The 13,642-nt window shown below is 49.5% G+C and overlaps 1 protein-coding gene across 11 annotated transcripts in view; it reads left to right on the top strand.

Moving 5' to 3' along the window:
* thbs2a (thrombospondin 2a) overlaps window positions 1-13,642 on the top strand; it is a 49,808-nt gene that overhangs the window by 6,796 nt on the left and 29,370 nt on the right. For all 11 annotated transcript variants that reach the window (XR_009930588.1, XR_009930587.1, XR_009930590.1 and 8 more), the window contains exons 6-19: window positions 585-725; window positions 1,780-1,873; window positions 2,405-2,575; window positions 4,354-4,530; window positions 5,635-5,808; window positions 5,950-6,077; window positions 6,226-6,378; window positions 7,331-7,549; window positions 7,708-7,815; window positions 8,104-8,263; window positions 8,351-8,469; window positions 8,936-9,170; window positions 9,661-9,888; window positions 12,850-13,121. Coding sequence is in view for 6 of the 11 variants with exons in the window: in XM_062462962.1 (XP_062318946.1) it covers window positions 585-725; window positions 1,780-1,873; window positions 2,405-2,575; window positions 4,354-4,530; window positions 5,635-5,808; window positions 5,950-6,077; window positions 6,226-6,378; window positions 7,331-7,549; window positions 7,708-7,815; window positions 8,104-8,263; window positions 8,351-8,469; window positions 8,936-9,170; window positions 9,661-9,888; window positions 12,850-13,121 (2,379 nt within the window). In the remaining 5 variants the exon portion in view is untranslated. The remainder of the gene's footprint in view (window positions 1-584; window positions 726-1,779; window positions 1,874-2,404; window positions 2,576-4,353; window positions 4,531-5,634; window positions 5,809-5,949; window positions 6,078-6,225; window positions 6,379-7,330; window positions 7,550-7,707; window positions 7,816-8,103; window positions 8,264-8,350; window positions 8,470-8,935; window positions 9,171-9,660; window positions 9,889-12,849; window positions 13,122-13,642) is intronic.

Here is a 13,642-nt window from a genome sequence, read left to right on the forward strand (position 1 = left end):
ATAGACAGACCAACAGACAAACAGACAGACACACAGACAGACACACACACAGACAGACACACAGACAGACACACACACACAGACACACAGACAGATAGACAGACAGACACACAGACAGACCGACAGACCGACACACAGACAGACAGACACACACAAGCGTTTCCTCCTCCATTCATGCCAGAGACACAGTGTGCACAGGGCATCAAGGGCTACATTGTGAGACTTGAGTTCTGAAGGATAATCACCGTCTATACACATGTACAGTATGTATACTAATACTTCTGAACTCAGACGATCTGTATACACATAGCCTGTATGAACTCAAAAAGTATATATACTAACTGTAAATATATATATGTAACCTAAAAATAAAAACACATATGGACACTATGTACACTTGTACACTAACTGTAAACACATGTTCACTAACTGTAAACACATGTGACCTATACTACCTGTAAACGTAAACATACATGTAAACGAACTGATATATGTAAACACAGATATGTAGACTAATTGTAAATGTCAACAAATGTAAATGTGCCCCTAAACGTATACTGAGTGTAAAGACATGTTCTGGTCAGACGGAGGAGAATGTGGTGATGAAGGACGCTCTGGCCAGGATGAAGAACTCCAAGGAGAAGAGCATGTGCTGGCAGGACGGGCGTCTGTTTGAGGACAAGGAGGACTGGGTGGTGGACAGCTGCACCAAGTGCACCTGCCAGGTAGGACCACACCATAACCATGACAACACCACACCATAACCATGACAACACCACACCATAACCATGACAACACCACACCATAATCATGACAACACCACACCATAACCATGACAACTCCACGCCATAACCATGACAACACCACACCATAACCATGACAACACCACACCATAACCATGACAACACCGCACCATAACCATGGCAAAACAACACCATAACCATGACAACACCACACCATGACAACACCACACCTTCACCATGAGAATATTTTCTCTGTCTCATTCCCACTTTGAATCTAACGCCACAGTATACTAGTTCGTTATTCTAACTCCACGGCATTCTAGTTACACAGTATTCTAACTACACAGAAATCTAGTTCAACAGTATTCTAATTCCACAGTATTCTAGTTTCTTATTCTAACTCCACAGCATTCTAGTTCCACAGTATTCTAACTACACAGAAATCTAGTTCAACAGTATTCTAATTCCACAGTATTCTAGTTCCACAGTACACTAGTTCCACAGTATTATAGTTTAACAGTATTCTAATTCAACAGTATGCTAGTTCCACAGTATTCCAACTACACAGTATTCTAGTTCCACATTATTCTAGTTCCACAGTATTCTAACTATACAGTATTCTAGTTCCACATTATTCTAGTTCCACAGTATTCTAGTTCAACAGTATTCTAATTCAACAGTATTCTAGTTCCACAGTATATGTGTGCTAGTTAACTATTAGGGCTTGTTTACAAAACATGGCATGCTGTGTTATGTAAACAAATGCTACAAAGCATGTTTTTCATTTAGCAGAGGATTGTATTCATATGACAAACAGATAGTGTGTACATACAGTTGTGTGTAGAATTATTGGAAGTGTGATAGTAATTCTGCCTACAATAAACATGCTCTCACATAAGACTATAATATTTCAGATACAGCTCAAAGCATAAATATGCAGAAAATATGGAAAATCCTGTTTCTCTTCTCTTACTTTCCTCTCTCTTTCCTCTCTCTCTCCTGTCTCTCCTGCCTCCTGTCTCTTTCCTCCTGTCAGGAGTCTAAGATAGTGTGCCACCAGATTACCTGCCCTGCGGTGGCCTGTGCCAGCCCTTCCTTCATCGATGGAGAATGCTGCCCTGTGTGTCTACGTAAGACATACACACACTCACACACACTCACACACATTCACACACATTCACACACAAACTCACACACACTCACACACATTCACACACACACTCACACACACTCACACACACACATTCACACACAAACTCACACACACTCACACACATTCACACACACATTCACACACAAACTCACACACACTCACACACATACCCATGCTCACACACACACACACATTCACACACACACACACACACTCACACACGCACACACACTCACAGACTCATTCACACTCACACACACATACATTCACACACACACACATTCACACACACACTCACATTCACTCTCTCTCTCACACACACACACGCACGCACACACACACACACACACACACACACACACACAGACACACACACTCATTCACACACATTCACACACACACACTCACACACACTCACAGAAGACCAGCATTGCAGAACTATCTAGCATTCTTATATAAGTGTCTGTATCTGTGTGTGTGTGTATCTGTGTGCGTGTTTGTGTCTCAGCTAAAGACAGTGAGGATGGCTGGTCTCCGTGGTCTGAGTGGACAGAGTGTACGGTCACCTGTGGGACAGGTACGCAGCAGAGGGGCAGGTCATGTGACGCCACCAGCAACCCCTGCTCCGGCCCGTCTATACAGACACGCAAGTGCAGCCTGGGAAAATGTGACAGTCGAGGTGAGTCATGACTACACCTCTCATCAGCCCACCCTCACCGCTACACCCACTATCTCAACATGCTACACCCACCATCTCACGTGCTTCACCCACTATCTCACGTGCTTCACCCACTATCTCACGTGCTACACCCACTATCTCAACGTGCTACACCCACTATCTCAACGTGCTACACCCACTATCTCAACGTGCTACACCCACTATCTCAACATGCTACACCCACTATCTCAACGTGCTACACCCACTATCTCAACATGCTACACACACTATCTCAACATGCTACAGCCACTGTCTCATGTGCTACACCCACTATCTCATGTGCTACACCCACTATCTCAACGTGCTACACCCACTATCTCATGTGCTACACCCACTATCTCAACATGCTACACCCACTATCTCAACATGCTACACCCACTATCTCAACGTGCTACACCCACTATCTCATGTGCTACACCCACTATCTCAACGTGCTACACCCACTATCTCATGTGCTACACCCACTATCTCAACATGCTACACCCACTATCTCAACATGCTACACCCACTATCTCAACGTGCTACACCCACTATCTCATGTGCTACACCCACTATCTCAACGTGCTAGACCCACTATCTAATGTGCTACACCCACTATCTCATGTGCTACACCCACTATCTCAACATGCTACACCCACTATCTCAACGTGCTACACCCACTATCTCACGTGCTACACCCACTATCTCATGTGCTACACCCACTATCTCAACGTGCTAGACCCACTATCTAATGTGCTACACCCACTATCTCAACATGCTAGACCCACTATCTCACGTGCTACACCCACTATCTCATGTGCTACACCCACTATCTCATGTGCTACACCCACTATCTCAACATGCTACACCCACTATCTCAACGTGCTACACCCACTATCTCACGTGCTACACCCACTATATCATGTGCTACACCCACTATCTCACGTGCTACACCCACTATCTCACGTGCTACACCCACTATATCATGTGCTACACCCACTATCTCACGTGCTACACCCACTATCTCAACGTGCTACACCCACTATCTCAACGTGCTACACCCACTATCTCTACATACTACACCCACTATCTCAACATGCTACAGCCACTGTCTCATGTGCTACACCCACTATCTCACGTGCTACACCCACTATCTCACGTGCTACACCCACTATCTCTACATACTACACCCACTATCTCAACGTGCTACACCCACTATCTCACGTGCTACACCCACTATCTCATGTGCTACACCCACTATCTCATGTGCTACACCCACTATCTCTACATACTACACCCACTATCTAATGTGCTACACCCACTATCTCATGTGCTACACCCACTATCTCTACATACTACACCCACTATCTCAACGTGCTACACCCACTATCTCATGTGCTACACCCACTATCTCTACATACTACACCCACTATCTAATGTGCTACACCCACTATCTCAACATGCTACACCCACTATCTCATGTGCTACACCCACTATCTCAACGTGCTACACCCACTATCTCAACATGCTACACCCACTATCTCACGTGCTACACCCACTATCGCAACGTGTTGCACCCTCTATCTCAACATGCTACACCAGCTATCACCAGCTAACGTGCTACATAACGTCACACAACGTCACACAACTTCACGCCACATTACACAACGTCACACAACGTTACACAACGTCACAGATTACACAGCGTTACACAATGTCACATGGTTTGATGAAAAATGTGTGTGATGTGCGTGTGCCAGTCCGCCAGGACGGTGGGTGGAGCCTGTGGTCTCCCTGGTCATCGTGCTCCGTGTCGTGTGGTGAGGGTCAGATCACCAGGATCCGCCACTGCAACGCCCCCGTGCCCCAGCTGGGAGGCCGAGACTGTCAGGGGAGCGGCCGGGAGACACAGCGATGTGAGGCCAAGCCTTGTCCAAGTGAGTATGGTGAACTGGACCTGTCCTAGTGAGGGTGGTGAACTGGCCCTGTCCTAGTGAGTATGGTGAACTGGCCCTGTCCTAGTGATGATGGTGAACTGGGCCTGTCCTAGTGAGTATGGTGAACTGGCCCTGTCCTAGTGAGGATGGTGAACTGGGCCTGTCCTAGTGATGATGGTGAACTGGGCCTGTCCTAGTGAGTATGGTGAACTGGACCTGTCCTAGTGAGGATGGTGAACTGGCCCTGTCCTAGTGAGGGTGGTGAACTGGCCCTGTCCTAGTGATTATGGTGAACTGGCCCTGTCCTAGTGAGGATGGTGAACTGGCCCTGTCCTAGTGAGGGTGGTGAACTGGCCCTGTCCTAGTGAGTATGGTGAACTGGCCCTGTCCTAGTGAGTATGGTGAACTGGCCCTGTCCTAGTGAGTATGGTGAACTGGCCCTGTCCTAGTGAGTATGGTGAACTGGGCCTGTCCTAGTGAGTATGGTGAACTGGACCTGTCCTAGTGAGGATGGTGAACTGGCCCTGTCCTAGTGAGGGTGGTGAACTGGCCCTGTCCTAGTGATGATGGTGAACTGGGCCTGTCCTAGTGAGGATGGTGAACTGGCCCTGTCCTAGTGAGGGTGGTGAACTGGCCCTGTCCTAGTGAGTATGGTGAACAGGCCCTGTCCTAGTGATTATGGTGAACTGGCCCTGTCCTAGTGAGTATGGTGAACTGGCCCTGTCCTAGTGAGTATGGTGAACTGGACCTGTCCTAGTGAGGATGGTGAACTGGCCCTGTCCTAGTGAGTATGGTGAACAGGCCCTGTCCTAGTGAGGATGGTGAACTGGGCCTGTCCTAGTGAGTATGGTGAACTGGCCCTGTCCTAGTGAGGATGGTGAACTGGGCCTGTCCTAGTGAGTATGGTGAACTGGCCCTGTCCTAGTGAGGATGGTGAACTGGGCCTGTCCTAGTGAGTATGGTGAAATGGGCCTGTCCTAGTGAGGATGGTGAACTGGCCCTGTCCTAGTGAGTATGGTGAACAGGCCCTGTCCTAGTGAGTATGGTGAACTAGAGTACATAGTCAAAAAACAACCTAAACTTCCTCATGGTGTCTGTGTGTAGTTGACGGTGGTTGGGGACCGTGGTCGCCGTGGGCAACCTGCTCAGCAACCTGTGGGGGCGGGATTAAGAGTCGGACACGCGTGTGTAACAGCCCCCAGCCCCAGTACGGTGGAAAGCAGTGCCTGGGAGAAGCCAAGGACAGCGACATCTGCAACAAGAAGGACTGTCCTATTGGTGAGTCTGACTGAGACTTCCTGCTTCCTGTCCTCCTACACAGACGGCTGTCATTCCATCCCTACTTCCTACTTCCTGCTCCTGTCACCGTACACAGATGACTGTTTAACACTTTTTCCTGCTTCCTGTCACCATACACAGACGGCTGTCTGTCTGACCCGTGTTTCGGGGGGGTGGACTGCAGCAGTGCCTCAGATGGATCCTGGGAATGTGGACCTTGCCCTGTTGGTTTCCGTGGCAACGGAACCCATTGCGAAGACATCAATGAGGTGAGAGATAATGACTGTAGATAAAGAGATTGCTGGTTAACCCCCTCCTACACACACACTGATATTGATAAAAGTATCTGCTAAATGAACATACATTACATACATTTCTACATTATTACAAGCAACCTGACCCCGTGCCCCTCTGCAGTGTGACATGGTGTCGGACGTGTGCTACCGGGTGGGTGAAGCCCAGCGCTGTGTGAACACAGACCCAGGCTTCCACTGTCTGTCCTGCCCTCCCAGGTACAAGGGCACCCAGCCCTTCGGCATGGGAGTGGAGGCTGCCAAGAACAACAAGCAGGTGGGGGATTACAGGGATATGGTCCCTGCCACACTCTTCCTCTATCTCTCCCTCTCTCCCTCTGTCTCTCACCCCTCTCTCCCTCTATGTCAGTCTGTCTGTCTCCCTCTCCTTCTCTCTCCATCTTAGTCTCCCTCTGTGTCTCTCTCACTCTCCTTCTCTCTCCATCTTAGTCTCCCTCTGTGTCTCTCTCCCTCTCCTTCTCTCTCCATCTTAGTCTCCCTCTGTGTCTCTCTCCCTCTCCTTCTCTCTCCATCTTAGTCTCCCTCTGTGTCTCTCTCCCTCTCCTTCTCTCTTTGTCTGCCTCTCTCCCTCACGGTCAGGATTAGCCTTGTCGGCCCCAGTGATTAGCAATGTGTTCGTCGCAGCCCTCAGTGTTTCCACCCAGCTAGATGGAGGCCTATTACTGTTTAATGCGCTGTGTCATGACTCTGTCTCCCTGGTATTCTGTCAGCCTGCCTGAGAGCTCCCTTCCTGCTGGCTGGTGAGTCATCCAGCCTGGAGCTGCCGCCAGATGTTGTATAAGCAGGGGGACCATGTGGTCAGCCTGGAGCTGTAGCCTGGATCAGTTGATTAGGAGAGGGGGCCACCTCATCGTTGGCATGGGGGCATGTGTGTGTGTGCGTGCGTTTTTATGTACGTGCGTGAGTGTATGGGGTGTGTGAGTGCGTGCGTGCATGTGTGTGTATGTTCTAGAGGGGCATTTGAAGGTTGTGTTACTGAAACAAGTTCATTTTTAACATCCACTTTCCGCTGGAAAGCCCAACCTCCCATACCAAGTTTCACTTATAACGCTGCCCACATCACAATCCTGCTATGTAATTTCATGGTAGTTAATGTAAACTTAATGTAAACTGTTGGTTGATGTGAACTGGTATAAAGAGACCTATTGTAAACCTGTTTGACTCTGCCTTTTCTTTTTCCTTTCATCCCTCTCCTCCCCTCTCCCCAGGTGTGTGAGCCTGAGAACCCGTGCCAGGACAAGACCCATAACTGCCACCGGCACGCAGACTGTGTGTATCTCAGCCACTTCAGCGACCCCATGTACAAGTGTGACTGTAAGATCGGCTACGCAGGGGACGGCTTCATCTGCGGGGAGGACTCCGACCTGGACGGCTGGCCCAATCACAACCTGGTGTGTGACGCCAATGCCACCTATCACTGCAAGAAGGTGCGTGGCTAACAAGACACTTGACAAATCACAACGTTGTATTTTTTTTTTGGGGGGGGGGGGGGGGGGACTGACTGACTGTTTCAGATACCTGCCCCTAAACTGCCCCAACCCATCCTGCCCTAATCTAACTCTGCCATAATGCATCTGTGTTCCAGGACAACTGCCCCAACCTGCCCAACTCTGGACAGGAAGACTTTGACAAAGACGGGCAAGGGGACGCGTGTGACAAGGACGATGACAACGACGGCATCGTAGACGAGAGAGTAAGACAGCTGTCATTGTGGTGTATAAATATCTGTATATGCTAGAGAGCCCAGTGATATGTACATCTGTAGGCTACTGGAGATCCAGTTATGTTTATATATGTAGACTGAGATTCAGTTATGTGTATTTATGTAGACTGAGATTCAGTGATGTGTATATATCTACAATGTTCTCACCTGTGTGAACAATGACGTTTTCAATTGCACTCTGTTCTTCTCTACTGTACTGTACTCTGTTCTTCTCTGCTCTATTCTTCTCTGCTCTGCTGTCCTGTGTTCCATTCTTAGGACAACTGTCCTTTGCTGTACAACCCTCGTCAGTTTGACTTTGACAAAGACGACGTGGGCGACCGCTGTGACAACTGCCCCTACGAGCACAACCCCGCCCAGATAGACACGGACCACAACGGCGAGGGAGATGCCTGCTCTGTGGACATCGACGGGGACGGTAGGAGGGTCGACCAGCACCACGATGTCCCTGAGCATGGCCTAGTGTCAGCATAGTGTCCGTGTCTAAACAACTTCTCTCCTCCAGAGATTCTGAACGAACATGACAACTGTCCGTACGTGTACAACCATGAGCAGAAGGATACAGACATGGATGGAGTAGGAGACCAGTGTGACAACTGTCCACTTCTGCACAACCCAGACCAGGTGAGGAACACTAGTATATAACCCAGACCAAGTGAGGAACACTAGTATATAACCCAGACCAGGTGAGGAACACTAGTATATAACCCAGACCAGGTGAGGAGCACTAGTATATAACCCAGACCAGGTGAGGAGCACTAGTATATAACCCAGACCAGGTGAGGAACACTAGTATATAACCCAGACCAGGTGAGGAATATTCTAGTATATAACCCAGACCAGGTGAGGACTGTAGACAACATCAAAACTATAGGAAGGGTCCAGTTGAAGTAAGGGTTAGGGTTCTGTGAAGCCTATGCTACACTATAGTGGAGATGTTATTATTGTTGCACAGTGCCTGGGACTGGTAGCTGAGATTAGGTTACTTTGTATTGTGCCTACTGAAAGAGTGAGTGTGTGTGTGTGTATTTGTGTGTGTCTGGTCTGGTGCCTGTCCTCCGTGTTGATTGTGGTGGTGTTTGTTTGACAGGCGGACAGAGATAACGACCTGGTGGGGGACCAGTGTGACAACAGCCAAGACATCGACGAGGACGGCCACCAGAACAACTTGGACAACTGTCCCTACGTTGCCAACTCCAACCAGGCCGACCACGACAAGGACGGCAAGGGCGACGCCTGTGACTATGACGACGACAACGATGGTATCCCTGACGATAAAGATAACTGCAGACTGGTGCCCAATGAAGACCAGCTTGACTCTGATGGTGGGGGTCTAACACACACACACACACACAGAACATCCCCCCCCACACACACACACTCACAATCTTTTACACAGAAAAGACCAAATGTATAACAAAATGTAAAACAATGCAAAAATTCTACTATTTCAATGACAGAATCCAGGTGATGCTGTAATACTGCACTCTAGCGAGTCAGTAGAGGATGTATCTGGCACCGCTTCAGTGTTAACGAGAGCTTGGATGTCTGGCTCCCCCTACCTGTGGAGACAGTAGTGCAGCACTACCTGTAGGGAGAGAAAACAGTTACCCTTCTATCAGTCCACAGGGAAACACAAACACACAGATAACCTGGATATAGTCAAGACTTACAGTACATCAGTCCACACACCATCATATGCTACTGGTATACCGATGTCATTCAGTTTTATGTTTTCTGTCATGTTCTGCCTGTTTTGTTTGTTTTGTTTTCATTAAAGTTTTCAGTTTAATGACCTGTGTGTTTCCTATGCAGGAGATGGCAGGGGCGACGCCTGCAAAGACGACTTTGACAACGACAACATCCCCGACATCCTGGACGTGTGCCCTGAGAACAACGCCATTAGCATCACAGACTTCAGGAAGTTCCAGATGGTGCACCTGGACCCCAAGGGCACCACGCAGATCGACCCCAGCTGGGTGGTGCGGCACCAGGGCAAGGAGCTGGTCCAGACCGCCAACTCAGACCCGGGCATCGCCGTGGGTGAGGAGAGCCACCACTCACACTGTGGGGGAACCTCCAAGGGAGGTTGGAGGTCAGCAAAGCACTAGGGATGAGTGCAGCTCAGTGGTAGAGCATAGAAGCAGTAGGGATGAGTGCAGCTCAGTGGTAGAGCATAGAAGCAGTAGGGATGAGTGCAGCTCAGTGGTAGAGCATAGAAGCAGTAGGGATGAGGGCAGCTCAGTGGTAGAGCATAGAAGCAGTAGGGATGAGGGCAGCTCAGTGGTAGAGCATAGAAGCAGTAGGGATGAGGGCAGCTCAGTGGTAGAGCATAGAAGCAGTAGGGATGAGGGCAGCTCAGTGGTAGAGCATAGAAGCAGTAGGGATGAGGGCAGCTCAGTGGTAGAGCATAGAAGCAGTAGGGATGAGTGCAGCTCAGTGGTAGAGCATAGAAGCAGTAGGGATGAGGGCAGCTCAGTGGTAGAGCATAGAAGCAGTAGGGATGAGGGCAGCTCAGTGGTAGAGCATAGAAGCAGTAGGGATGAGGGCAGCTCAGTGGTAGAGCATAGAAGCAGTAGGGATGAGTGCAGCTCAGTGGTAGAGCATAGAAGCAATAGGGATGAGTGCAGCTCAGTGGTAGAGCATAGAAGCAGTAGGGATGAGTGCAGCTCAGTGGTAGAGCATAGAAGCAGTAGGGATGAGTGCAGCTCAGTGGTAGAGCATAGAAGCAGTAGGGATGAGTGCAGCTCAGTGGTAGAGCATAGAAGCAGTAGGGATGAGTGCAGCTCAGTGGTAGAGCATAGAAGCAGTAGGGATGAGTGCAGCTCAGTGGTAGAGCATAGAAGCAGTAGGGATGAGTGCAGCTCAGTGGTAGAGCATAGAAGCAGTAGGGATGAGTGCAGCTCAGTGGTAGAGCATAGAAGCAGTAGGGATGAGTGCAGCTCAGTGGTAGAGCATAGAAGCAGTAGGAATGAGGGCAGCTCAGTGGTAGAGCATAGAAGCAGTAGGGATGAGGGCAGCTCAGTGGTAGAGCATAGAAGCAGTAGGGATGAGGGCAGCTCAGTGGTAGAGCATAGAAGCAGTAGGGATGAGGGAAGCTCAGTGGTAGAGCATAGAAGCAGTAGGGATGAGGGCAGCTCAGTGGTAGAGCATAGAAGCAGTAGGGATGAGTGCAGCTCAGTGGTAGAGCATAGAAGCAGTAGGGATGAGGGCAGCTCAGTGGTAGAGCATAGAAGCAGTAGGGATGAGGGCAGCTCAGTGGTAGAGCATAGAAGCAGTAGGGATGAGGGCAGCTCAGTGGTAGAGCATAGAAGCAGTAGGGATGAGTGCAGCTCAGTGGTAGAGCATAGAAGCAATAGGGATGAGTGCAGCTCAGTGGTAGAGCATAGAAGCAGTAGGGATGAGTGCAGCTCAGTGGTAGAGCATAGAAGCAGTAGGGATGAGTGCAGCTCAGTGGTAGAGCATAGAAGCAGTAGGGATGAGTGCAGCTCAGTGGTAGAGCATAGAAGCAGTAGGGATGAGTGCAGCTCAGTGGTAGAGCATAGAAGCAGTAGGGATGAGTGCAGCTCAGTGGTAGAGCATAGAAGCAGTAGGGATGAGTGCAGCTCAGTGGTAGAGCATAGAAGCAGTAGGGATGAGTGCAGCTCAGTGGTAGAGCATAGAAGCAGTAGGGATGAGTGCAGCTCAGTGGTAGAGCATAGAAGCAGTAGGGATGAGTGCAGCTCAGTGGTAGAGCATAGAAGCAGTAGGGATGAGTGCAGCTCAGTGGTAGAGCATAGAAGCAGTAGGGATGAGTGCAGCTCAGTGGTAGAGCATAGAAGCAGTAGGGATGAGTGCAGCTCAGTGGTAGAGCATAGAAGCAGTAGGGATGAGTGCAGCTCAGTGGTAGAGCATAGAAGCAGTAGGGATGAGTGCAGCTCAGTGGTAGAGCATAGAAGCAGTAGGGATGAGGGCAGCTCAGTGGTAGAGCATAGAAGCAGTAGGGATGAGGGCAGCTCAGTGGTAGAGCATAGAAGCAGTAGGGATGAGGGCAGCTCAGTGGTAGAGCATAGAAGCAATAGGGATGAGGGCAGCTCAGTGGTAGAGCATAGAAGCAGTAGGGATGAGTGCAGCTCAGTGGTAGAGCATAGAAGCAATAGGGATGAGTGCAGCTCAGTGGTAGAGCATAGAAGCAGTAGGGATGAGGGCAGCTCAGTGGTAGAGCATAGAAGCAGTAGGGATGAGTGCAGCTCAGTGGTAGAGCATAGAAGCAATAGGGATGAGTGCAGCTCAGTGGTAGAGCATAGAAGCAGTAGGGATGAGGGCAGCTCAGTGGTAGAGCATAGAAGCAGTAGGGATGAGGGCAGCTCAGTGGTAGAGCATAGAAGCAGTAGGGATGAGGGCAGCTCAGTGGTAGAGCATAGAAGCAATAGGGATGAGGGCAGCTCAGTGGTAGAGCATAGAAGCAGTAGGGATGAGGGCAGCTCAGTGGTAGAGCATAGAAGCAATAGGGATGAGTGCAGCTCAGTGGTAGAGCATAGAAGCAGTAGGGATGAGGGCAGCTCAGTGGTAGAGCATAGAAGCAATAGGGATGAGTGCAGCTCAGTGGTAGAGCATAGAAGCAGTAGGGATGAGGGCAGCTCAGTGGTAGAGCATAGAAGCAGTAGGGATGAGGGCAGCTCAGTGGTAGAGCATAGAAGCAGTAGGGATGAGGGCAGCTCAGTGGTAGAGCATAGAAGCAGTAGGGATGAGGGCAGCTCAGTGGTAGAGCATAGAAGCAATAGGGATGAGTGCAGCTCAGTGGTAGAGCATAGAAGCAATAGGGATGAGTGCAGCTCAGTGGTAGAGCATAGAAGCAATAGGGAGAGTAGACAGGGATAGAGTTCAGTTCATGAACTCTATCCCTGTTCTCCTCCCCTCCTCCTCCCCTCCTCCTCCCCTCCTCCTCCCCCCCTCCTCATCCCCTCCTCCTCCTCTCCTCCTCCCCCCCTCCTCATCCCCTCCTCCTCCCCTCCTGTCCTCCAGGCTTTGACGAGTTCAACGCGGTGGATTTCAGCGGCACGTTTTACGTGAACACGGACCGTGACGACGACTACGCTGGCTTCGTGTTCGGGTACCAGTCCAGCGGCCGCTTCTACGTGGTCATGTGGAAGCAGATCACCCAGACCTACTGGGAGGACAAGCCCTCCAAGGCGTTCGGCCTCTCGGGAGTCTCCCTCAAGGTGGTTAACTCCACCACGGGCACCGGGGAGAACCTGAGGAATGCGCTGTGGCACACAGGGAACACCGCCGGCCAGGTGAGAAACCACATGCACATCAGCCATACTTATGTTCCCTATGGGTTCATCTTAGTGATAATAATAATACAATCACATGTACAGCGTTTGACTGCAAATCAAAAGGTCCAGGTTCAAATCCACCCCTGTACGTTTTGGATGAAAGTGAATACAGTATAAAGCGAGTTTTGCGAAGTAAGCTATTTTAGCTTCTGTTTGACACGATTCAAACCAAAATATCCCAACCCCTCCCATCAAAACCACTCCCACAAAACTACAGCGACGAGCATTTAGTGCAGGGGCAGAGTGCGAGTAGGTAGGTAGACAGACAGGTAGCCCGTCCAATCATTAGTCTCGTAACAGTCTTAATGATTTGTCGTGTTTATTACATTCCTGTGATGCTCACAGATGTCAGATTGATTTACAGTTTTTATCGATTGCTAATTTTTTGAAAGCCTACCCCGATTTCTCAAAACTCTAAACACAAACCCCAAAACCACTCACACAAAATTCAAAACACTTCATAACTCCTGCAAAATGCT

Source organism: Osmerus eperlanus, chromosome 6 (genome assembly GCF_963692335.1).
Source record: "Osmerus eperlanus chromosome 6, fOsmEpe2.1, whole genome shotgun sequence".
NCBI classification, from domain to species: Eukaryota; Metazoa; Chordata; class Actinopteri; order Osmeriformes; family Osmeridae; genus Osmerus; species Osmerus eperlanus.